The sequence below is a fragment of the Phalacrocorax aristotelis genome, chromosome 1 (genome assembly GCF_949628215.1).
Source record: "Phalacrocorax aristotelis chromosome 1, bGulAri2.1, whole genome shotgun sequence".
Classification (NCBI taxonomy): Eukaryota; Metazoa; Chordata; class Aves; order Suliformes; family Phalacrocoracidae; genus Phalacrocorax; species Phalacrocorax aristotelis.
Window position 1 is genome coordinate 117,837,437 of NC_134276.1, and position 25,094 is coordinate 117,862,530.

Consider the following 25,094-nt stretch of genomic DNA (forward strand, 5'->3'; position numbering starts at 1 on the left):
AGCAACCAGGGTGCACAAGTAAAAGTAGAAAAAAACCCACATCAGCTTTAGTAGGCATTGACATCTAGCACTGGCAGCTTGGGCACTGTTGGGTTTATACAGGTGCTGTTTCTAAACATTTTGGAGGCACTTAAGGGAGCTTGAAGGAAGTGAAATAAGTTTGCCGTTTTTGAGCAGATCCTCCCAAGTGTGAGGAACAGTGTTTAGGAGAAGGTACTACAATGTGGTTTTGAAAACTAATGATATGGATGCTATAGCATGGTTGGGGACAAGAGTCTCTTAATACTGAAACCGGGATAAATGCTTGGTGTCAGTTAAATGACTGTAGCGTATGTAAGTGAATCTCTGTAACCCCATATAACCTTGTTGTGTCAACTCATGACCTTGTAACTTGTTTCTGGGGAGTGGACCATAATTCGTATATTATTGTGTTTAATAGAGTATATAGCTTTGAATGTAAGCAGTCAGTGGTAGCGGACAAGGAGAAGAATCCGGCCTTTGACCAGTAAGATAGCCAGTCACATAGGGTGAGTCTTCTGTGCAGATTAAGTTGCCAGCCATATGTGAGGTGATTCTCAGCTGACCTGGCTAAAGATGTCCCACAGAGGACACCTATGAGGAGGACTCCCATCAGCATGCTGTAGATAGCAACTGGCCATCTTCTGTAAGAGTTTTTTGATCAAGGTGAACCCCATTTCAAAGATACCAGTTAAATCCACTTACCAGTGCAATGCTGCAGCCTGTCATGTTACTCAGGTGAAAACAGGAAGCTTGACTGCTCTTAATCTCACCGAAAGCTAAACAGTTAACCACAGTTTGGTTAACTAACTAGGTGCAAACTCTTGTGGTTATAAATGCTTGCTTGTTATAAATTCTGAATGACCTTATCTTCCTGTGCTTTGCTGCTTGGTAACTGTAAAGGCTTCTTCCGCAGGGGTGATTTCAGAGCAGTGTGTGCCACTCTTAAGAGTATTGGTGAGGGCACTGAGCCTGGGGTTTGTGAGCTGGGCCAGGGCTGAACTGTCTGAGAATGTAGCTTTTTCACTAGTTTCGTGTAACTTGGCAGACATGCTGGTGTTACTATGAAGAAATTGAGAAGCTCTGCATCTTCAGATCTGCTTAAGCTACTGGAGAGCTGCACCTTCATGGTTAGGAAGGTCTTGTTCATTCACAGCAAGTAAGTTAAAAACAGTGTTAAGTCAATAAAGTTGATTAGGTGGTGATGCTGTATAATAAATAATGGTTGCTCTGGACCTACATACGTTGAGTTCTACGTCTTCTATAGTCAGTTCAGGGTCAGTGACAGACTGGTAAGTATCGCAGTTCCTGGTAACCAGACTGCTGAGGGTGACATTAAGAGTACGTGAACTGTTTTAGTCTCATTTAGCATGAGCTGACAACTTGGTATTGACAAAAATGTCAGACTGAGATTGTCCTTTGAACATAAGGAGACGGATCCTGAGCAGAGACACAGATCTGAATAGTCAGTGCAGTGATGGGAGCTGGACTTGTTTTGCAGATGAGATCCGTGAGACAAGATGCTGAGGAAAGAGAGACCTGAGAATAGAGGGAGTGTTGATGAAGAATGAAGATCCATCATGGGAACAATAAGAAAAGATTAGTAAGTAAGGGTAGTAAGATTATTAAACTAGTAAGAATATGGGTGTCGTGTCCTATTTCAAGAATAGGAGGATTGTCTGAGAAGGAGGCTGAGGATGGAGTCATTTCATTGAAGTGGGGCTGAACAGTTGGTGAGAGTTGATGTAGTTGGAGTAAAACTGCTCCAGCAACACTAGAGATGAAAAAGAAATGGCTGAAGAGGCACAAGCGGGTTTTTTCCAACAATTTTGATGGTAGGTGAGAAAAATAAAAGCATCTTTCTAATGGAAAGAAGAATTAAAGCAGTTGAAGGCTAGAAGAGATATTCAGGGGGAAATATTTGGGCTAGGGGCAGTTGGACAGGGTGACGGGATCAAGGAGGATCTATGGGAGGAGAGCAAATGTTTATCTTTGCCCTATGTACCTTACGGACCTTCCCTTCCTAAAGCTGTCTTCTCTCTCAGACAGTTCCTCTCAAGAGGAAAAAAATTATCACAGGAGACTAAGGCTGAGTAAGCTTGAGGAAAGGAGCAGTGGGTAAGTGTGACTGGAATATGACTCAACATTCAACTTTCTCCAACTGAAGTATTTAAATAGATGGGGGAGCTGTAAGAAGCATGTAGTCCTGGCAAATGTAGAAAGAGAAGGAAAAGAGCTAGAGCTGGAGATGGTCCCTGTGGATCTTATTATGGCAGAGGAGGCCAAAGAGTTCAAGGTAGTGGGAACTGCTACCATATCAGTGAAAGTGTGGGACTAGAGGGCTAAGGGTGAACAATTTTCAAATGTTATGGCCTCTCTACTACTCCCAAACAATCGTGTTAAGATTTGAGGAGCTTATGTCTCATGCTGTAAGACAACAGAAACAGGAAAAAATTTGTTGAGGCAGCACACACTGAAAGAGCAAATAAAATGAGGCATAATTTTTAGGCTAGGGGAGAGAACAAGCAAAGCAAAGCATGAAGTTCAGACAATAGGACACATGAAAATTAAACTGGCTGGAAATATCTGTACAAGATTACATAGTTCCTGCCTTCCTAGACTGTAGGGAGAAGTTGGATCTGGTTTTTTTTTTTTTCTTTTGCTTCACTACAGTTCTCTCACGGGTTGCTTGTGAGTTAGAACAGTGACTTCTTTAGATTAAGCAGATCTGTGCTACCCACTGCCTGTACGTGGCAAGGAGTTCTCCGTACCATGTACAAGCATACAATGTCTGTGCAGACTCTTTTCTTCCTATGCAAATGCTGAGGGCATCTTGCTTTTATGCTTGAAAGGGAGGCCTGTTCTGTGGCTTGGACTAAAACAGTGGATTTTAGTGGTTTTTTTTCTTTTCTACTCCATTAGCTGGAAAAAATACATAAAGCACAGCAGCTCTGAATTCATTTCATTGAATTGCTAGAAGCCTTTGTATGTTCCAAGTAAATATTTGGTAATTGTTTACAAAAGAATATTTTTTGGCCCATAGTCAGAATATGTACAAGAGAAAGGAAGATCTGATACAACCTCTTGATGAAAATCCCCCTCCCTTCAGGTGCTGTTTCTCTTTCACTCATTTGAAATGAGAGCAGTGATGACAAGGGGAGTCAAGGGATCAGGGATAGCCTGACAGGGCTGAGGAGTTAGTGAGTTTGAGGAGTGAACAGCATGGACGGACTCTGAACAGCAAAGTGTATGAATGGTGGTTTCTCCTGGTTTTGGTTATTGTAATTAAACTGGCATGCTTAATTCTCCCACCCCTGCAGTGCTTGCATGCTCATTCCATGTCCTCTGGGCATTTGCTCTGCCTTCCCCTGGCTTGCCATGCTGGTTGAGTGAGAGACAGTTGTTCCTAAGAAGCCATGCACATAATTACTGTTGCTTGTACCCAGATGGCCAGGGTGTCTTCATCCCTTTCATTGCTCAGCCTTTTCATTGACTGAACAACAGCTTCTAGAGCTTGCAGGTGGTCTGTATTGCAGGGCCAGCTGCCGCTACGTGCTGTGTTTGTGGCCCTGTGCTGCAGCCTGTCGGATGGAGTTGCCCAACAGCCTTGGTAGTCTTGAAGCCAGGAAAGAAGATGGGAAGTGGCACAGCTCACGTGAGCTTTGTTTTCTTGGGAACAAAGCTTAAAGTTGTGTATGTAAAAGACGGTTTCTAAAATTCTCTGTGGAGTATGGGCTTTGCTTAATTTTAAGGTCTGATAAAATAACCTGGTTTATGGCAAATCTATGCCTTAGGATGGTCATATCACTTGAAAGAAGCCTGCAGTCTAACTTTTGAAGGTGGCTGAGCTGGTAGCTCTCACTGACTAAAAGCATAAACCCCATGATATAAGGACTTATGTAGGTGGGTTTTTCTTTCTTCCCTTTTTTTTTAAACTGTCTGTTGTGGTTTAGCCGGCAGCTCAGCCCCACACAGCCGCTCACTCATTCCCCCACCAGTAGATGGGGGAGAGAATCAGAAGGGTAACGCTCGTGGGTTGGGATAAGAACAGTTTAATAATTAAAATTAAAAGAAAACAGCAACAGAAATGCAATGTAAAGGAGAACAACGAGAGGCGCAAAGCCCCGGGGGGGGGGGGGGGTAGGGAGGGGAGAGGGGGAACGAACCTCTGAAACAAACCGCACGCGCCGCAGCCGCTCGTCGCCCGCCGACCCGATGCCGCGCCGCTCCCGAGCCGCAACCTGCCCCCCCTCAATATACTGGTCATGGTGTCACATGGTATGGAATGAACCTGCCATTGGCCAGTCGGGGTCAGCCGCCCCCACCATGGCCCTGCCCCTCCCAGCCCCCCCTGCCACGCGGCAGAGCGCGGGAAGCTGGAAAGGTAGCCGACCCCCACAGTGAGGAGAATTAGCCCCTTCTCAGCCAAAACCAGCACACTGTCTTTGACTGGAATCTTTCTCTTCAGTTTGCCTACTTCAAGAGCTAGTTTATTCAAGTTGAGAAATAAATCAGCTAAGATACTGAAGAATCAAAATCGTAGAATAGTTTGGGTTGGAAAAGGCATTTAAGGTTAGCTAGTCCAATGCCCCTGCAATGAGCAGGGGTGTCTTCAACTAGATCAGGTTGCTCAGAGCCCCAGCCAACCTGACCTTGAATGTTTCCAGGGATGGTGCATCTACCACCTATCTGGGCAACCTGTGTCAGTACTTCACCACCCTCATTGTGAAAAATTTCTTCCTTATATCTAGTCTAAATCTACCCTCTTTTAGTTTAAGACCATTAACCTCTTGTCCTGTAGCAACAGACCCTGCAAAAAGTTTGTCCTCATCTTACTTAAAGAAATCTTACAAGAATTGAAAGGCCGCAATAAAGTCTTCCCAGAGCCTTCTGTTCTCCAGGCCAAACAACCCACCTGTCTGTCTGTCCTCAGAGGAGAGGTGTTCCATCCCTCAGATCATTTCACGGCCCTCCTCTGGACTCACTCCAACAGGTCCATGTCTTTCCTGTGCTGAGGGCACCAGAGCTGGATGCAGTACTCCAGGTGGGGTATCACCAGAGTGCGGTAGAGCAGTAGAATCGCCTCTGTCAGCCTGCTGGCTACGCTGCTTTTGATACAGCCCAGGATACAGCTGACTTTCTGGGCTGCAAGCGGACATTGCTGGCTCGTGACTAGCTTTTCATCCACCAGTATCCCCAAATCCTTCCCTGCAGGGCTGCTCTCAATCCGTTCATCCCCCAACCTGTACTGATAGCAGGAGTTGTCCCGATCCATGTGCAGGACTTTATACTTGACCTTGTTGAACCTCATGAGGCTCACACGGGCCCACTTCTCAAGCTTGTCCAGGGTCCCTCTGGATGGCATCCTGTCCCTCATGTGTGTCAGCTGTACCACGCAGCTTGGTGTCATCTGCAGACTTGCTGATCCCACTGCTTATGTCATTGATGAAGGTATTAAACAGCACTGGTCCTAGTACAGGCACCTGAGGGACACTGCTCGTCACCTGTCTCCATTTGGACATTGAGCCTTTGACCACTACCCTTTGGATCAACCATCCAACCAATTCCAAGAAGCAGGAAGGCTTGCTTTCTTCTTCTAATAAGGCAGGGAAACATCTGAATTTAAGATATTGTAGTCCAGAAATATAGAATCATGTGATCAGAGGCAGATTACTAGTACTATCTGTATGTTGAAACCCATGGTTTAATAAAAATAACAACTTATATTTGTGTTACCACAGGCACAAGTCACATGCACGCTAGCCCACAGTGGTTTTACAGGATTTTTGCTTTTACATGGATGCAACACAAAGGATGAAAGAAGTTCTTTTGTGATGTCACAAGATCACACTTTTTTTCTTAACATAAACTTGAGTGAATGTACAGCTGTATCTTTGCTTAAATCTGCATTGGGATAGTGTTTTTGCAGTTTAAAAGGTGCCAAATTAAGTATATGTTCAACAGGCTTTCTGAATCACGCTGAATTTCACTTACTCTGTAGGAAAACTACAGAACAAACACAATATTAACCTTGTTACTTTAAATTTGGGGAGTGGTTGTGGTCTGCTTGCTGTTTTGACTGTGCATTAGCCTCATGGTAGAAAAAAAATGAAACTACTTGCATGCTTCTGAACTATAACTGAGTAATTACTTATGAGGTCTTGCACATGGAGACCTTGAAGCACGCCAGAGAACAGAAGCAGGTGGCGTAGCTGGGAGCCAGAGAGGTTTATTCCTCAGCTCTCTGGAGGTAAGCTTTTGTTCTACCTACAGCTGAGAAAAACTGGAGATGGGAAACAAGATATGAGCCAGAGAGGAAACTGAGTAATAGGTGGGTCCAACATGTTAGTTCCTCCAATGGGGCTTATTTATTACAATGTCTGCTGGCAGGTAGTAGGAAAGGTTTAAACTCATCCTTTGCACCGTAGAGTTGACTTCCACAAACTGTTGTAGAGGAAACATCTGTGAATGGAAAACGTCCTGTTTCAGATAATACGAGGAAAGAGAAGTGAACTAGCCTGCTCCATGCTTGTTTGTATTGCAGGTTTAATGCAATGTCTGTGCACACATTCTCTCTTCCCCTTACAGGCAGTGTGATACAGTTACCGCTTCAACTTCTTGGTTCTTGAATCAGCACTGATGCCGCTTGTTGTCCTTCTTTCTTTTCTTTACCTTTCCCATACAGTCAAAGTATCAGCAGTAGAGGTCAACACACCGGAGGAGATATTTGTGGAGAATGGGACAGACGCAAAGCTTCCATGCACATTTACATCTGTGGAAGTGATCAGCAGCGCAGCATCTGTTTCTTGGAGTTTCCAACCAGAGGGAGCTGCAACTCGTATCTCAGTAAGGAACAGCTATAGGGGAACAAACCAGGGAGGGGAGGCTGTGATAAGTGTGCAGAGGTCTTCTAGCTGGTTCTGAGGAGCAAGCAAATATGGATTGGAGTATCCTTCCATGTGTTCTGTCTCCATGGCTGTGATTTTTAGGGGAGCTTTTTTTAGAGTTGTTTAAGGGTATTGCCGTGTGCTAGATCTCTGCAAAGACTGGAGTGTGCAGCGGCTGTAAAATATACTGGTACTTTGCTAGTCAGAGGAGAGGGACGTTGGTGTGGTAGCAATATGTATATAGATAAGCATCTAGGAATCTTCTCCTAAGTTCTATAACCTCTTGCTCTTGAAATGAGCTGCAGGGCTGTGTGCTGAATAATAGTGGTCACAGAATTTGAACTGCCACTATTAGTGTTACATTGTGTGTTGTGCATGTTGCTTATTTTCTGCTTGTGTACTGTATAGTCCCTATTTTAAACCCTTTCAAATAAGACCAGTGTCCCTGATTTCAGAACAGAATTGAATTGCTCAAATCAGTAAGTAGTTACATCCTCATATTTTACTTATTTGACAAGTAAAAAAATCAGACTAGCAAGCAGCTTAGGCTAATAATAACTGGCATCGCTCATTTCTTGTATGTTGAGCCCAAATGTGGTCAGATCCTTTGGGTGTGCACCTTCAAAGAAGTGGGTTTGGTAGGTTGTTAGCTGTCTTCTTCCTCTGTCGTGTAAGCTGTGCACATCTGAGTCTGAGCTCTCTGACACTTCTGTGTCCCTCTTATTCCTTGCCTTGAGTGAGGATGTAGAGGATGCGGAACAAGGCACTCTGGGGCAGCAGGGAAGATGTGGGGACAGCAGGTTGCTCGGCTTGTTAGTGTTTGTCATTGTCCCTCTGCTCCAGACATGAGATAATGTGAACTCTAGGAGCCCTTCAGTGCTCAGAAGAGAGATGATCCAAAACAACGTATGAGCATCTTGCTTAATATATACAGCTCTGAATAATCAGCTTCTGAACTCTCAGTGAATAAATATTTAGTTTTGAAAAGGGAGCTCTTCTCTTTGGGAAGCCAAAGCAGTAGCTGGGCAAAAGCTTAAGGAAGTAGGGCATATTTCCTGCCCGTGTTCAACAGGATGGGTGAAAAGAAGCCATGTGTTTGTATGTTTCCACTCCCTGTAGCAATATCCGCTACATATCCTGTTTCGCATCACCCTTTCTGCATCTCTGTCCAAATCCCTTATTGTAGAAATACAACTTCAGGACATAACATTTTTCGGGGAAATGAAGTCAATGCAGACGTTCTACCTGTATGTAGTTATCAGCACAACTGAGAGAAACAAAATTATCTTTGAGTAGAAGTGACCCAGCATGGTCTGATGTTAATTCTCTGTTTCTTTTGAGGGACTGAGGGAGGTACAGAGGGAAGATTTTTTTTTTTTTAAATGAAACCAAGTCATGTCAATTACATGGCTTGGTGGGCATTAATTTGAAAGGTCAATCTCATGATCAGCTTATGTCTGAGCTAAGTCCATGCTTCTCCTGAAAAGGATGGTCCTGTGCCTCTTTAGAATCAGCACTGGCAATCTTGTGGCCATGTGGTGAGGCTGACTTGACTGAAAGCTTCCCCTGCTTGTCACCTTCCCCTTCCATATGCCCAGTTATAGGGACATCTCTCCATGAATGAAACGTCTGATGACAACAGACTTTCACAGTCAGCTTAAACCAGTCTAAACCCAACAGCTTTAGGTTTCAAAAGAAGTCTGTTAAATCACTTAATCATAGGCATAGAGTGGCTTGGCTTGTGTTTCAGGACATATTTTACTTTGTGATTTCCACTCCCCCAGGTGAAGACACCTAGAAAGCTGAGGAGTCTGCCTCTTGCCTTCTAGACTTCCAGTTGGATGACTCCCCCCATGCACAGGGGTGTGGTAATGCAGTGCCTCTGTGCTAAAGATTAGAATCCAGCTGGAAATGCTGCAGACTGCAGATTTCCTCCAAAAGGTTGACGGGTGACTGCATGCTAGCAGACTTCCTACCAGATGAGATAGTTTGTTGGATTTATGCTAGCCTGTAGACAACAAATAAGTGTCAGATTGACTGCAGCACAACAGATGGTCACATGCACATACCTGATCTAGATAAGATTTGTGCTGCCCAATGATCTGGTCTGATATTCAGAGTGCAGATCTGAGGGAGAGGATGTTGGAATGGCAAGCCTCAGATCATGGGTAGGAACAGGAAAAGATATGGAAGATGACTTGAGTGGAAAGGGGACTGGCTTGTAGCCAGTTTGTTCAGTGGCAGACAGGTCATGTCGTAAAGAAGGCTGTAGAAAGAGGAAGCTGGAATACTGTCTTAAATTTCTTTAACCATTCTCTGGAGACTGAACTGAAGAGAGTTTGGGTTGATTCTTGGTTAAGTTTGTCTTGCTCTCTTTCAGAATATGAAATTAAGAATGAATGTGCTCTGATCCCTCTCTTAAGGTTACGGCCAGTGTTCAAACATCCCATATGATTGAAAGCAGAGTTGTCATGTAGAAGTCTATGCACTTCTACTACTGTAAATTCCAGTTTTGGTCAGGTATAGTGAGGAAATACGCAATTTCTCCTCAGGTTCATTCTTCAAGGATTTTTGGTCATGTCTAGGGAGTGCAGCACCAATGTGCCACTTAGTCACCTAACAGGGAAACAGTCACTGTGAAGGTTTCTGGAAAACAACTAGGTACACTCTAAATTGCTCATGGCATTTTTTGGGGGGTGGAGGGAAGGAGGGTATTGCATGTTAATTTAGCTGTACTGCAGTTGCGAGTAACACACAGCAAAACACAAAAGAGGAAACTTGGTATCCTTTTCCTACTAGGATGCAGAAGGCTTCCTGTGCCTGAAAGGCAGCTGGCTGTGATCCAGAGCTGTTCTATCCTTTAATTATTCCCAGGTTACAGTCTTTTTTCTCTTTTCCCCACCTCTCTGTCCCCCAAAACAGGAAGAAAATCCCAAACAATCCAACCACAAAAGAAAACCAAACCAACAGAAAACCGAAACTTGCAGTCTGTTGTGTTAGTATGATCGGGATATAAGCCATAACATGGTTATGTGATCAAGAGGCAGCAAGCCAGACTGAAGTGGTGAGGCAGGAAGAAGACAAAATCTCAAATACTAGCTGTGTATAATACAATGGATTCTGGGAGAATGCTGTAATGGTGAGAGAAGCATTGTAGCTCTGTAATCTCTAATTGGATTGCTCTTGTATCTTCTTTTCCTTGACTGCAGTTTTTCTATTACTTTAATGGAAAGCCATACCCTGGAAAGGACATACCATTTAAAGACAGGATCACTTGGGCTGGAGATCTTAACAAGAAAGATGCTTCTATCAGTATATCAAACATGCAGTTCCGGGACAACGGCACTTATATTTGTGATGTCAAGAACCCACCTGACATTGTTGTCAAACCAGGAGAAATCCGAGTTAGAGTTGTGGAGAAAGGTATTCACCCTATATGATTTTTTTTTTTCCCTTTCCTTCCCTTCTCTCCTTCTGTGTCTATATCACTTCTCTTGGGGGTGGGGGAGTAGCCTGGAGGGAACAACTATCTTTTTAATTCTCTTCTTCCAGGTCCTAATAATTGAACCAATATTCTGTCAGCTGTTTAAAAAACTGAATGTCATACCCTTTTCCTCTATACCCACTAATTCTTATCCTTTTAACAAATATTAGCAAAAGCTGATGGAAGCCTTGATGAAAACTCATCTTCTCATTTCACAGTTCTATGAATTCTTTTTCTGTATTATGCTACATCGGGGGTAGGATGACTTTTGAAATCTGGGGAGCAGGCAGAGAAAGTGGCAGACTTTTCTTTTTAGACGCATCCAGTATATATACTGGAAAACAAAACTAATAATCTGGCCTGAGCACATGCTGACCGACAGTGAAATGCTGCTGTCTTCCATGCAAAGGTGTTTGTGTTGGATGTGCATTCAGTCTCTTTTAATCAGATGCTCTTACAGTATCCATGGTGACCCGTATAAACTGCAAAGGCTGGCTACTTGCAGTCATTTAAGGCTTCTGGTTAGCATTTGGTAACAATGATCACAGTTCAAGAGCGCTTGTATTCTCTGTGTCAATTTAGCTCTTTATTTCCCTTGGCCATCCAAAACATTTGATTGTTCTAGCCAAGCTGGAGGTCAGCCAAAGTGTGGCTGTTCCTATGATTAATTGGTTCCTCCAGTGATCAGACTTCCAAATTTATATTTAATAAGGACAAGAATAAATGTTGAATTCATAAATGGCAGTGCTGATACAGCTATTCCATTAGATTTTAATATGTTAGGAAAGATATCTATGTATATGCTCTAATTAGAATGATACTGCTGCTATAACAGGTGTACGCTCCTGCTCATGAGGTCGTTCCATGTACTTATGTGGGCAAAGTCTATATCTAACTCTTCACAGAGCAGTTTGAGTTGGATGGGGCCTCTGGAGGTGCTGCTATCACTTAGAACTTTCTGTTTCTTGGAAGTTTGAGGTCTATATAAAACAGGGTCTGTTTATTTTCTTACAATGTATTCATACTCTCTATAAGGAAGCAGTAAAGCAATTGCTGGTTTGGCAAAGTCAGGCTGTCTTGGCAAAGCCTCTTCAGATTTTAACCCAGGTTAAGCAAATGAAGACTGACTTCAGTAGACTAACTCAGCTGATATTTTTCAACAGACTTGCATGCTGGCTTCCCCATAGGTGGAACACCTGGGCAAGAGAATTTAACTGTTTCTGAAGGGAACTCTGTATTTGGCAATACTTCTCATCATCAGAAAAAAGCTGCAACAATTGTTGTCAGATCCTTTAGGAAGACCTTGAAAACAGGTTTTCAAGCTATAGCTGTAATGCAGTCTTACATTCTGACTTACCTGAAAGCACTGCTCTTGTAATAGGTTGTAACTCATCCTGAACTGAGGTGGAGAATTTTTTTCAGTTGAAATAAATACATGTTGACTCCTGTGTGTGTGTATATATATATATATATTTTTTTTTACTATGCATACATCTTATTGTTCTGAATCATATGTCTAGTGTTGTAAACTGTCCAAAGCCACATTGTTCTGAATCATATGTCTAGTGTTGTAAACTGTCCAAAGCCACACACATACTTCACACATTTAAATGACCTCATAGATGCTTGGTTAGCCTTAGGTTTTGGATTAAACATTTAGTAAGTCCCAGGTTGGTTTAACCGTTTAAAATTGCCAAGCTAAGCTAACTCAGCTGATTTTCACTGCAGTATCTACATAGTGTTTGCACAGACAGCTCCATCAACTACATTGGAAGAATTCTACTGGCAGGGATGAGAAGCAAGACTTTCCTTTCACTTGTCCTTTCCAGATTCAGATGCACTACTGTTCAAAGCCTGAATGACAGAAATTTGTGGGAATTCCAAGTCCTTACGTTAGACTGCCCCTACTTGTAATAGGAAGCTACATAACACTGTGTTCAAGACAGTTTGCGTTATCTGCAGGTAGTCCATCTTTGAACTCTCATGGGGGAAAAAGATTAGAATTGTTGTATGGAACTCTTCATACTTAGCAGCAGTGGAAAACTCAGTTTCCTTCCTATTTCATAAAACTGATACTAACACATTTTCAGTGAAAATGGAAGTTACTTTGAATTACAGTGATATTTAGTGAAAAGTTCTTTGAAAGGCTGGATTTTGGCTTGTGTTAAGCTATTAAACGTTAGCTTTCAGAGCTGGTGTTTGGTTATGTAGCTGCGACTGTCTGTTACAGTGAAGTCATTGGCTGCTCTGCAAGTACTTATGAGGAATTCATGTAACTGTGGAATGCTGAAAAATATAAGAAAAACATGGTGGGGGAGACATTCTTCAGCTGAACTATGTGGTTGTAAAATTGTGGGAGCTTTTCTATAGTCTGTTGGACCATGTTCTGAGAGGCAATAAAGCCAGACTCTAGTTTCACGTGCAAACAGTTGCATTTTTTATACAGTCTTAAAAACCTCTGTCAACAGAACATAACTGCTGCCTTTTACTCAAATTCAACCAACGAAAAAAGTCCCATCCGAGTCAAAGACATAACAAAACTATCAAATTTTTAATATCGCTCTTTCAGTAGACATTCTGTACTATAGTTTTGGATTTCTGCTTACTTTCTTGCTCTGAAAAACTGTATGTGTTTTTTTTTTCTTGTGTACAAGGCAACAGCTGGTCTGCTAACAGAAATGCATGTCAGTTTTGATGGTATTGCAGACAGTTATTCCTGCACTTGGAAAGATGAAAACGCACAGAAACTAGGGAACTCCTACTTCTTATAAGCCTCAAAATAAATTTGTTTATCTTCACATGGAGCTCAAACACAATCTCAGTCTTATGTACCTGATGAGTGTTGCTATTTGTAAGACTCTCTTCCTTACTAGCAGATGGATCTCTGGGTTGCCGAACGGTTCTGGAGAGAAGGGATGTCTTCCTCTAAATTGTGGCACTCATCTTCACCTTTAATTTCTTACTAAGACTTTGAATTACCGTGTTGTCATGAATTAGCATCTAACACTGGAGAGCTAGGAAAGCTGCTGATGCCATATTTGGCCAAATGATGATCAGTGAAACAGCTAGAGATCAGGTAGCCCATCTCCTGAAAGTCACTGGGCTCAAAATGAACAGTAGTAAATGTAAGCCCTGTTTTCTTAGTGTGATGCCCCTGCTTCAGGCTACAGTGTTGTGCCCCTCCCTTCTAGGTAAGTATGTCAAAATGGTCTTGCTCTACAGACTGCAAACTTGCTGCAAATGCTTCGTATGAGCATGGTCTGTGGTCCTTGCTGGAGCACGTCCAGGAAAGGATGACTTGCATGATTAAGGGATCGGACCATGTTTCATACAAGAAGCTGAGAGAGCTGGGGGTGTCTAGCCTGCAGAAGAGAAGACAGGCTCAGGAGGATCCTCTCACCAGGTATTCATGTACATTGATAGGACCTACAGAAGACTGAGCCAGGCTTTTCAGTGGTGCCTAGTGACAGGACAAGACACAATGGGTATAAACTGAAACACAGGAAATTCTGTCTGAACATAAGGAAACACATTTTTACTGTTGTTGGACACTGGAATAGGTTGCCCAAAGAGGTTATGGAGTCTCCTATCCTTGGAGATAGTCAAAACCAAACTGGACAGAGTATTGAACAAACTGTGCTAGCTGACTCTGCTTGAGCAGGGGGGTTGGACTAGACAATCTCAAGACATCCCTTCCAACCTCAGTGGGTCTGTGATGATCAGATGCAGGTATCTGAGGAAAATTTTTCTATACAAGATATTTTACCTGTTGGATTTTATGCTGATTCACTTGTATTTGGTGCAAGTAGCTAGTGTAGCATGGAGTCTTGTAAAAAGCCCTCTGGTCTAAGATGCTCCTTGTATTAAACATGATGCGGCAGGGGCAGGGGAGGGACTTTTTTTCTTGCTGGGAAAAGCTATAATGGTAGTCTGTGTATTCTTTATCTTCTAAGTCTTTTGTACTTCTTTGATTGGCTTTTATTTCTGGCTGCTCTTTCTTGGCCTAGCCTCCCCGAAAATTATATCGGGGAAACATGAGTAAAGCAATACTATGTTTCTGTAAACGTATTTCTAGTGTTGTACAATGATCCTGACTTAAGAAGGGAAAGAGTGACTCTATAAAAATGCGTAGAGATGTATTTTGAGACACCAGAGTCGTGCATAAACACTCTTAAGAGTGATCACGGGTAGTTACTGGGCTGTCTGTTGCATGCTACCCAGAGAAAACCCAGCTGTCAGCGTACTTGGTTGGTTAACAATATGCTGTGTTCAAATCTGCTTTCAGGTGTGCCTGCCTTTTCCTGTTGACCTCGCTGGGAATTGCCAGACAAATGTAACTTTCTCCCCCCCCCCCCCCCCCCCCCCTTCAGATACAAAATGAGGCAGGGCTGTCCTGGTTGTCACTTGCATTCCCTACCATGTAAAAATTATCGGTTTAATATAAACTTTCTTCTGAAGGTCGGTGACATTAAGAACACTTGGTGTGGGCTATGTTCATACCTTATTCTGCTGGGTGCCTGCTATCACTACCACTTAGGCTGCATGTTGTAATTCATGGGTGTTGTTTCATTAGTGCCTTCTGCCCTAAAGGAATCTGAGGTCAAGAGCACTTGTGGTTTTCACTTCTGTTAATCAGGGACTGTGGAAGAGTGAATGTTTTCTCCCTTCTCTCCCCAGACAGCCTGCCTGCGTTCCCCATTGCCATGGTGGCAGGGATAGTCATCGGTACGGTTACAGGTCTCTCACCGCTGATCTCTATTGTCGTGTGTCTTGTCATCAGAAAGAACAACTCTAAAAAACGATACTCTGGGTAAGAGATCTTCCTCCTCACCTGTGGATGATGTGAGGAACAGCAGCAGTTTCAGAGGGAGGGCTTGGGAGGGGCGGGTAGGAGTTGTTTCAGCCATGACTAGAGTTGGCAACCATGGCTAGAGATAGGGTATGGCTATGTGGAACACCAGTCATCTGTCTATAATGATTATATTTGTACTGTGCTTGAAAAGACCTACTGACCATGAGTTGCACCTGAAAATCACTAAACGTTGGAGGTGATCCCCAGCCAGCATATATGCCCTAAGAACATTTCATCCAAGATCCCCTAGCTCTGGTCTGTTGCCCTTCCCTCCAGCCCTGCTTCCCTCTACCACCCCCAAACCCCAAAGGAAAAGTGCCACACGTGCACTTTTAAGGAATGCTCTATTTTGAGATTAAAACTGGATTTTTCAGTTACCAGTGTCTGGCTCCTGAGCCTGGAGTATACTTGCTAAAACCCCATTCATTACCGCACTTCAGAGTAGGAAGGAGTAGTCACTCTGCATCCATTCTCATTCACTGTCTGTTTTTTGTTAACTGTTACCATCCCTGCAAGGTTTTTAGTGTTAGGAGGATAACTCCAAAGTGAAGCACAGATCTTTGAGTGGGCCTGTGAAAAAGCAACAAGAACTAACAGTCCTGTGGTGATGGAGCTTGGTGCTTGTGGGGGAGGCGCTTCCTTTTTCCTCCTCTCTAATTAGCTGGTAATTTGCTTCTATAAGAAAGAATGAAAATTATGTATGTAGTCTTAGAAACAAACCCCAAACGTATAACTTTCTTCTGTTCTTTCCCCAAGAAGTATTCCTGCTTCCTGCAGATTCTGTGGGTTGCCTGTGGGATGAAAGAAAATAACTCCAAAAGTAAACTTGTGAGGATTTCTAAATTAAACTTTGCCCTGTCCTTTTCCCACTTGGAGAGCTTAGAGAAAGTGAATTGCCTATTGCCCAATGGTAAGGTTGAATATAGCAAAGGCGGCTGTGTGTGCTCAAAATTGTGTGGAAAGCCTGCTTTTCCCTTTCTGCATGTGTCCTTCCACTAAGAACTGTAAAGAAGCCTGCAGTGTCAGGCACCAGCAGTGTGCATGAGGCGGTCCGCTTGCCTTGCTTCCCCGTGACCTGCTCTCCAGTGTCTTGCTGCTGAAGGACACATGCTGGTGCTGAGCCTGGAGCAGTAGTTTATGCACTGTAATTTCTTGTAGTAGATTTAACTACTCTCGTGGGAAAGTAAACTCTGAAGTTTAAATACTGCTTTCACTGACAATGCCAGTTCTGCATGACATGTAAAGAGAAACCGAGTGTTCTGTAACCCTCTCCAAACTTACGGACTGTCCTCTACATGATGCTAACCCACTGGGTGGTGGTGGTGGTGAGATGCTCTTACTCTCAGATAACCATTCTGCCTTGAACTGAGGTGGGCTGGGGTGCCGCGTGGCATCTGGAACCCCTGCATGGCCACAGTGTCCATTCATGCTCTGACTTTGGTGTGTTTTGTTTTGTTTTTTTTTCTTTCTGCCTTGGTGTGTTGGAATCGGATCCTGCTTATCTTCCTCTCCTTACAGAGATCCTGATATAGACGCCAGATTGGGAATGTAACAGGGCTGGGTCTTCTCTTCCAGTCCCACTAGACACCATGGTAACTAATCAAGTTGGTGGTTGCTGTTAATACCTGTGTGTATGTGTACACGTCTCCTCTTTGCTGACTAACCAGCTAGCTCTCCGCTAACATAACTTCACTGTAATTTGTGCTGGAATCTGTTGGCAAAGGATTGATACATTTCACTGGGTGCTTGGCTTTCACTGTCTCATGTCGAACTGGGGTGGGATTGCTGCTTGTCCCAGATGGTGTCCCTCCATCTCTTCCAACAGTGAACTTGCCAGTGCACTGACTAAAGCACAGGAAATTCAGTCTCCTTTCTGTGTCAAAATAAAAGTAAATTCCCTATGAGTGTTCCTCTGGCTCAGACAGATCGGGTGTTTGAAAACTTGCAGTGATCTAAGTTCATTAGTTGCTTAAACCTGAATTATGACTTTTAGATAGTGTAGATCTGAGGAATTTTGTGAATAAAGCAGACAATTAATTATTACATCATTTTGGTAACAGAAGGGCTGCTTTGCCTCTGAGACAGTAGAAGCCCCTTGCTGTGATGGCTGGGGGCAGTATTTTTTTTCTTACTGCTGCATGTATGAGGAACTAAGGCTTTTATGGTTAGACTTACTAAAGGATGAAAAATGATTGCCCCGTCAGGAGTGGTCTGCTCAACTGTCCTCATTTGTTTGTTTCTGTACTTGCTTTGTACACTGTCTGTCTACAAAGACTGAGGGAAAAGGATGTCTAGTGGTCAGGGGGTTATGGTAGGACAGGGAACTCCTGTGTCTGCTGTCGAGGAGGTAGCTAGTTTTCTTTCCTGGGTGCTTGGGTACGAGGAGGTAGACCTAGCATTTACAGACCCATTACTGCATTGCCCAGAAGCTGCTAACATTAAGTTTAAGGGCATTTGCTCATATACTTAGCTCTGCGGTAGTCATTTCTCTTTCTGTCACAAGCTTGTTTTCTTTTCAGCCCTGCTTTAAGCAGGTGGGAAGACGTAAACAGAGAGTGAAAACTGGCAACCTTCTTTTAGGGATGTTGGTTCTTGCCACAAGACAATTCTCGTGTTTGAAAAACAAGATTTGCCTGATTAGATATTCAAGCAGCTATATCAGGGCACATAGCTTTTATGTCACCTGTGACTCCTAAAGTAATTGCTCCAGAGATGAGTGTCTGTTTTGAGTGGGCAGAATTATTTTGGGATTGTAGACTGACCAAAAGCAGAGTTTGGTAGGAAGTACCTTTCCGGTATGGAGGGCTGGTGGCTCTTGCAAGTGCTTGCTGTAACTGTAGCACTGGTATAACACTTGCCTCAGTGACTGGACTATTTAGCTTATAGTTAGAAGATAATTGCTGTTAACTACTGTTAACCGAGTCTGAAGCCTCAGTGAAGACGACACATATGGCTTTAGACAGGTTGGGTTGAATAGGAATATCTAGGGAACAGGGGTTTTGCTGTCCTATGTTAATAGTTGTTCCTTCATGTTGCTTATCAGTGAGACTCTGGAAGGACAGAGAAATGTCTGGGGAGAGATGGAGAATTACATGTGTTTATTTCAGAATCCATTATGTTCATTTTTACTTTGGCATAATATGCCACATTCATTTTGCCATCACTCGTTGTTTTTTGTTTTTGTTTGTTTGTTTGTTTTTGTTTCTCTTTGTGCCTCTTGAACATTGTCGTGCAAACTCTGCTCTGCCACCTCGTCAGCTGCAGTACATCTGAGAGCTTGATGTCACCGGTTAAGCAGGCTCCGCAGAAGTCACCCTCCGACACAGAGGGTCTGGTAAACAGCGTGCCCGCCAGATCACACCAGGTAAACTGCTTCCTGCTGCTTCTGGATGCAGGATCCTCCCAGAGCGTGGGGGAGATGGTATGGAAAAGATAAAGGCAGGGTGGGACACATGAATTAGGTGCTGTCTGTTGTCTGTTAAGGTAATGAGGGCTGGGGGGTAAAAGTGTCTGCTCCAAACAAGGGATGGGTAGTAAGCTGGGACTGGTGAACTCTTCATAGGTTTAGTCCAATTGAAATAATAGCATCTTGATACTAGTTGTGGTGGAGTTTTATGCCTTTTTTGTATTAATGTATAAAAAAAGATGGTTCTGATCTTGTGCGTTAACATACGCAAGTGGTGGTGAAATGCAAGGATGAGAGCCTAGCAAGGATGAGGAGTGGGTGGTGGGTAGCTGTTTAATGTAGAGACAACATTATCTACTAGATGTCTATTCACCCCATAAAGCTGCCTAATCTGTTCTAGGATGGTAATGGGGAGGAATTTTACTTACTCTCTCATCACTGTGAAGGTGCATGTTGTGTGACATGTACTTCCTTCACAAGGAAATGAGCCAGTGCAGCACAAACAGTGGCCAGTGATGATCCGTTTGAAGATGACTGTTGCTGCCGAGGGCTCTCCTCCGCTGAGCCACCCAACTTTCGTGGGCCTGGAATTACCATGCTTTGTCTTGTGCCTGCTGGTGTTGGCAAAGTTCTGCTGACTTTGAAGGAAAAAGGTGGCTCTTATGCAGAGTTAACATCCCATGGGAAATTAGTCAGAGGGGAGAGAGCATGAGTCAGGGATTCTATGCAATATATGGTTATCTGCAGTGTACAGGTTTTCCTTATTTGTAAGCTGTTTCTTACCTCTTGATTTGTGCACTCCCAGCAATTCTCCTGTGGAGGTACAGATCCTCAGTGAGTTTGTCTGAAATTAACTTTTTCTTAATTACCCACCTTTTAGCAAGTGGCGGCAGAGTAGTGTGTGAACTGATGGGTTTCTAAATCAGAGTTAATACCTGCTTCCTCAATTTCTTTTGACAAAATAATGGAGATGTGTGTTAATGTGTTTAACACTACAGGAAAAAATACAGTGCTGACAGTGAGCTGGGTAAAGTCAAAGTCCCTACTGTGGGCTTCTGGACTGGTTTTGAGATGCATCTTGTTCTTGGCAGGTGCAGTATTTCCCGAGTTTTAGCACATAGGCCCACAAAGCTACCTACTGACTTCAGAGAACAGTTATTCTCTGAACATAAAGGCAATATACTCCAGTTATAAGATCTAAAAGTAGTTCTGATTTTAACCAGGGTGGATCTAGTAGCAACAGGTTGCCTGTAAGGTCTAGATAAAGCTCATCTTTTCTAGTTCATGGAGTGGCTTCTAGAATGGCTGAATGAGACAGGTGATTCACACCCACCCCCCCACCCCACCCCCCCCCCAAAAAAAAAAAAAAAGCAGCTCATGTGTGGGATATATGTTGCAGTAACTGTTGGAGTCAACTTCCTTAGGTCAAAAGGCCAGCATGTTTTATCTAATTACTGTCACGGTACGAAGCAGTACACACAAGTGCTCTGAGAGCTACATAGAGGAAGAGTTTTGCTGTTCTGCATTTACATCTTGAAAGCAAAAATACTTCTATCTTCTCTGTAACATTCTGGTGTGAAAACTTGCGGTGTCGTCACCCTTCCATGTCCCCAGTGTTTTAGGTCTCAATGTACGGGAAGGAACATGTCACAGTAAATCTAAACTTCGTAAAGATAACTCAGAATCAGTGTGCTTTTGCCCTTCTGGAGTCACTCCAGTCTGCTTATTCCTTGACAGAGTCCTCCAGGGTCTTCCTCCAGTTATATTCGTAAAGGAAAACCCAAAGTGTGAACACTCCTGACCTCAAAGGAAAAATATGGCAAATGGCTTTAGTTTTGTTTAGTTTAGTTTTTTAATCTCTTTTGTTAGGCAAAGAGTGCTTTGTCTGGATTTTCTTTTCTTGGCAAACATTTGTACCAGCAAGTGGTTCCTCTGCCTTCTGTTAAGCATTTGGGCCATCTTTACAGAACAGCAAGTAAACGTATTTTCTTTCCTTTAAAAAGATCCACAATAAAAGCAGTGTAGACGAGATTTTGAACAGATGGTTTAAATCATAAAGGACACTAAATTTCAATTGATTACACTTATATTTTTAACTTCTATTCACTGTTTGTTTTTTTAAAAAAGGGTGATATCAACATGCAAATTAAAATACTTGAAATCTAGCATCACATATAAGTAAAACCTGACATTTTTTGGTAATCAAGAAATTAGTTTTAGTATTCAAGTTTTTGAGCTGTTGTGTAGGTGAAATGCTGATATTCAGATTCCTCACAGTTCCCAGAAGCTCTTGCAGGCTGCTGGCTGATTCACGCACACTTTTGTGTCTTGGATTGCCTGGCAGTTTTAGACCAGTGGTTCACACAGTCAGGGCTGTTGTCAAACAGTAAAGGCCTGTGGACTTCCTTGTAGCCTGTTACTTGGTAGAGTGTGTAGGAAGTGACCAACTGCTTTTTGCTCCACTAGTGGAGAAGAACAGTGAATAGAAATACACAACCCCTGCCTCTGCAAGTTAAAAACAGTAATAGAGGTGTTCACTCTCAAAGAGTGGCATTTAAATTAAATTTATTAAATTAAGTTTATTCATTTTGTTATTTATGTATCAGTTTAAGAATCAGTGATGAAGTGCTTGTCCACATCACTTCTGAGCTGAAAGTGCACTTGATCTTGTGCTTCCTTTGTGTTTCGGGTGCAAATTTATCAAGTGTGGACCTTGCCTTCTGGAGTGCCCCAGAGTGCTGAAAGTATGCATATCTGATTCTGTGAATGTTCAGCTGGTTGAATTAACTCCACTTGTTTTCACCGTGTCTTCCTTCTCAGCAGGTGTGTTCTGTCCTGTCAAATTCATATGTGGTGTTTCTTCTCCATGCCACCATTCTGTAGTGACTCATATTCTACCATGACTGTTAAATTTGGATGAGTGAGAAAAGCATTTCCAGCGAAGGCAAGAACTATATGTGTTTCCCACATGGATGTCCTTGTTTAGCTAGTAATCTGGGTTGCAGCAGGCACACTGGAGGGCAGATGTATGTTGTCCCAAGATATGCCAGCTCCAAGGAGGCTGTCATTTGTCTTTGTGCTTTGCAAGTAGCTGAGTATTCATTTGTGGGCAGGCTGAAGGACCGCTGATCTCAAAGAGTAACTTCCATAGAAGTGCATTTCTGATGTACAGAGCAGTATGGCATAGAGATCCTAAGCAGGTAGGTTTATCAGTGTAGAAGGGGGGAGCACTAAAGCTACATTAACTTAAGCGCAGATCTCTGGCTATGTTCTTTCTGGTTTAAGACACCTGAACAGGTTATGTTCGAGCTCTGTTCCAGGCTTTGAACTGGACCTCAGGACCCTGGGAAGGAGCAGTTCATGGTGCCAGGAATCTTGATTTAAATTTCAGATAAATGTCCTGGAGCTGGAATCTCTGGTAGTTGCAACATCTTTCAGAATCTAAAAAATTTGAAGATACTGTAGACCACTGTTAGACCATGATGGTGTAACTTCATAATTCCTTTTTCTTTTCTGTAACTCGCAATTCATGACTCTGCTGACAAACCCTTAGCAAGGTATCGGTGCACCTGCTACTCTTTTCCCTTCAGTTCTGAATGGAAAAATGGCAGGGCTTAGGAAAGTCCTGGGTTTTATATGGCAGCACTGGTCCGTCTTCTGGTTCCGAAGGGTCAGGATGAGCTTATTTGGGATTAGGTCAAAATTCTGGATTGTTTAGACTTTTTTGAAGCTTTTACTTGTAGCAGAAGAGTCTTCACAAAGATTCAGATCACTGGAGGTATCAAATGCAGGAAAAGAAATGGCCCTGGTGCTGATTACAATCAGCTAGAAAATCAGTTGGCAGCAAATCAAATAGGTGGAGCATTATAATAAATCCTTGGTCCTCCTTTCCTCTGTGTTAGCTGGTCTACCACTTCTTTAAGTGATGGAGAACACACTGAGACAACTATAGCTTAGTTTGGATCAGGTGATGACACCAGTCAGTCTTTCCACCACCACCTAACACACTGGTTGCAGCAAGATAACTACATTTAACCTGGCATGAAATTAGAATAGTGATCAGATAACTGATCCTGAGTGAACTCCTGTGGTAGAAAATTGACCCATCAGAATTACTTGAACAAAACTTGAAACGCCATAGTGAGTGCTTTATGCGCCTGCAGATTTATTTTTTTTTTAACTGATAGGAAGTGCTCTCAAGCTGAATTTATCATACCCTTGACCTATGGCCTCAGGCAGATGAGACTTCCAAAATTGTTTACAAGTAAAGCTTATGGTCACTTTGCCTTGAAGTTTATGCAGACACTGTACTCTAATTGGAATTAGTAATGTAATCCTGATAGGATGTTGGAAACCAGAAGAACATGAGAACCAAAGCAGGGTGGGGGGATGGGGGGAGAAGTGGCACTGATGAGACTTGAAATCCAGAATTTTCTAAGACTTCAGTGTCTTCATTTTTTTTGAGCATTTTCTCAGTCTGTTATTTATATTCAGCATTTTATATCTGCTCGCAAGTTTTCATCCTTCTGTCCATCTCCTTACTCTACTCTTAATCACTTGGGGAAATACTTTACCCGGAAGGAAGAAAACTTGGATTTAAACTACTTCTGAAAGAGAACAAGGTATTTATCAGGTGCATGATTTGCCATTGCGTTGGGGGGGGGGGGGGGAAACAGCTGTGCAGAAGTGTACCTAAGGTCCTTCAAGGTCTCAGTTTTCTATATGGAAGGTCTCTTTTCGTCTCTGGCCCCTAATTGCTTTGGAAGATAGATGGAAGGATTTCTGGGTCAGTTCCACAGGGATGTTTTCTAATTTGGCTGGGTACCTAAAGTACTGGGAAGAAGTGGGTAGGAGAGATGCCAGTAAAGGCTACTTCTTCCTGGGACATAAGGGAAGCAGAAACAGAGTGAAATGGGTGAAATGATGTTGAAGCAAACACTGCTAAAACAGCTGCAACCAAACCAATTTCCCCCACCCATCCCCAAATAGGACAGTCCCTTTCCCTCCTGCAATGGGGGTGTGTGTGGTCTCTCTGCTGAGGTCACCTGGTAGGTGGTTGCAGCTTTCTGGTCTGTGCTTCTGTTAGCTGGGGCATGCAGAACAGGAGCTACACATCAAACCTTTCCAGAAAGGTTCCCACCTGTCTTGTTGGGTACCTGCTCTTTATAGGCTGCAGTCCTGTCTTCAGCCCATCTTCAATAGCTGCAGTTTGCTTTCTGGTGGGCTGTGTTTTGGAGGACATGGTGTTTTAGGAAGGTGCTGGTGTGTTTGCATGCTCTGCTGAAAGATGGTGCTGTAATGTCCTCCACTGCACCCCAGCAAATATTACAAAGGTATGTGGTTGTGCTTGCCCAGTGTGTCTGTGGAGGTGCTCACTACCCAGCTTGGCTCAAAAGTCAGGTAAGAATTCTGCGTTACTGCACCATTTCAGTATTTTCTGGCTCACTGCTGTGTAAGTCTTGATCCCATCACTTGCTTGGGCAGTGACTGGTGTCATAAGGTGGCTGCAGGTTTGTTCTCCCCCTCATTATCCAAGTGGCACAGCTGTGCTGGGATTTACAGGACTTGAGTGGCAGTATGGAAAGTATACTCTGCTGTCTACCGGTAAATCTGTAGTACAGTTCCTCTTGAAAAATATTAAATCTGGCATGCATCTGACTAAGCCATGTATCTTTGCTCCACAGCATGTAGGAATTGCTGCTTTTCAGAGCAAAGGATTCTAGATTTTGCTTTTTGTGAGAAGTAAGCAGCTGTAATGGTAGTAAAGGGAAGAAACAGTGCTGTTTGGCATGCTCCTGATAAGAGAAAGGTGGCAGACTAGAGCTCATTTGTAGATGAAGGTTCATTCCACCTGCTTCAAAGTGCTGTTAGCAGTCATAAAAGCTCTGTGGTTTTGCTTTAGCCTTGGTATTGCTGCAGCCCCGGCGGAAGCAAGGGGCAGTATGGCTTATTCTGAAAAATACTGATTGTGCTTTTTTATTCTGTTCCCAGGGCCCAGTCATTTACGCGCAGTTAGATCACTCTGGAGGACAGCACAGCGACAAGATTAACAAGTCAGAGTCTGTGGTCTATGCTGATATTCGGAAGAACTGAGATGAGATCCTAAGCTATCCAAAGGAAAACACACATTCAGACTGGAATTGCTTGAACAAGATTTGACCCAGAGAACTCACATGTGGCCTTTGATGCCTAGGCTAGGACCAATGCATGTGCATACAGAGGGAAAGATATATATGTATTGTGTGTAAATAGTCTATTTAATCGTACAGAAGTGAGACCAATGTTGCATGTTGAAATGCGGTAAGACTTTTGCTTATGAATTGCCAATATTCTTTTTTGTATCTTGTGTGACGAGAGAGAAAGTGAAAACTCGCATCACAATTTTAAAATATTTGTACCTTGATTATTAACGGAGAAACTGGAAAATATCTGAAGATTCTAGATTGA

The 25,094-nt window shown here is 43.0% G+C and overlaps 1 protein-coding gene across 4 annotated transcripts in view; it reads left to right on the top strand.

The window, feature by feature from the left end:
• MPZL1 (myelin protein zero like 1) overlaps positions 1-25,094 on the top strand; it is a 36,661-nt gene extending 11,567 nt beyond the window's left edge. The window contains exons 2-6 of one of the 4 annotated variants that reach the window (XM_075103145.1): positions 6,704-6,864; positions 10,115-10,328; positions 15,067-15,199; positions 18,500-18,605; positions 24,639-25,094. In XM_075103145.1, coding sequence (XP_074959246.1) covers positions 6,704-6,864; positions 10,115-10,328; positions 15,067-15,199; positions 18,500-18,605; positions 24,639-24,740 — 716 coding nt within the window. In that variant the 3' untranslated portion in view covers positions 24,741-25,094. Of the gene's footprint in view, positions 1-6,703; positions 6,865-10,114; positions 10,329-11,552; positions 11,840-15,066; positions 15,200-16,759; positions 16,851-18,499; positions 18,606-24,638 lie in introns of those variants that run through there. The other 3 variants (XM_075103163.1, XM_075103172.1, XM_075103154.1) reach the window with 3 other exon arrangements.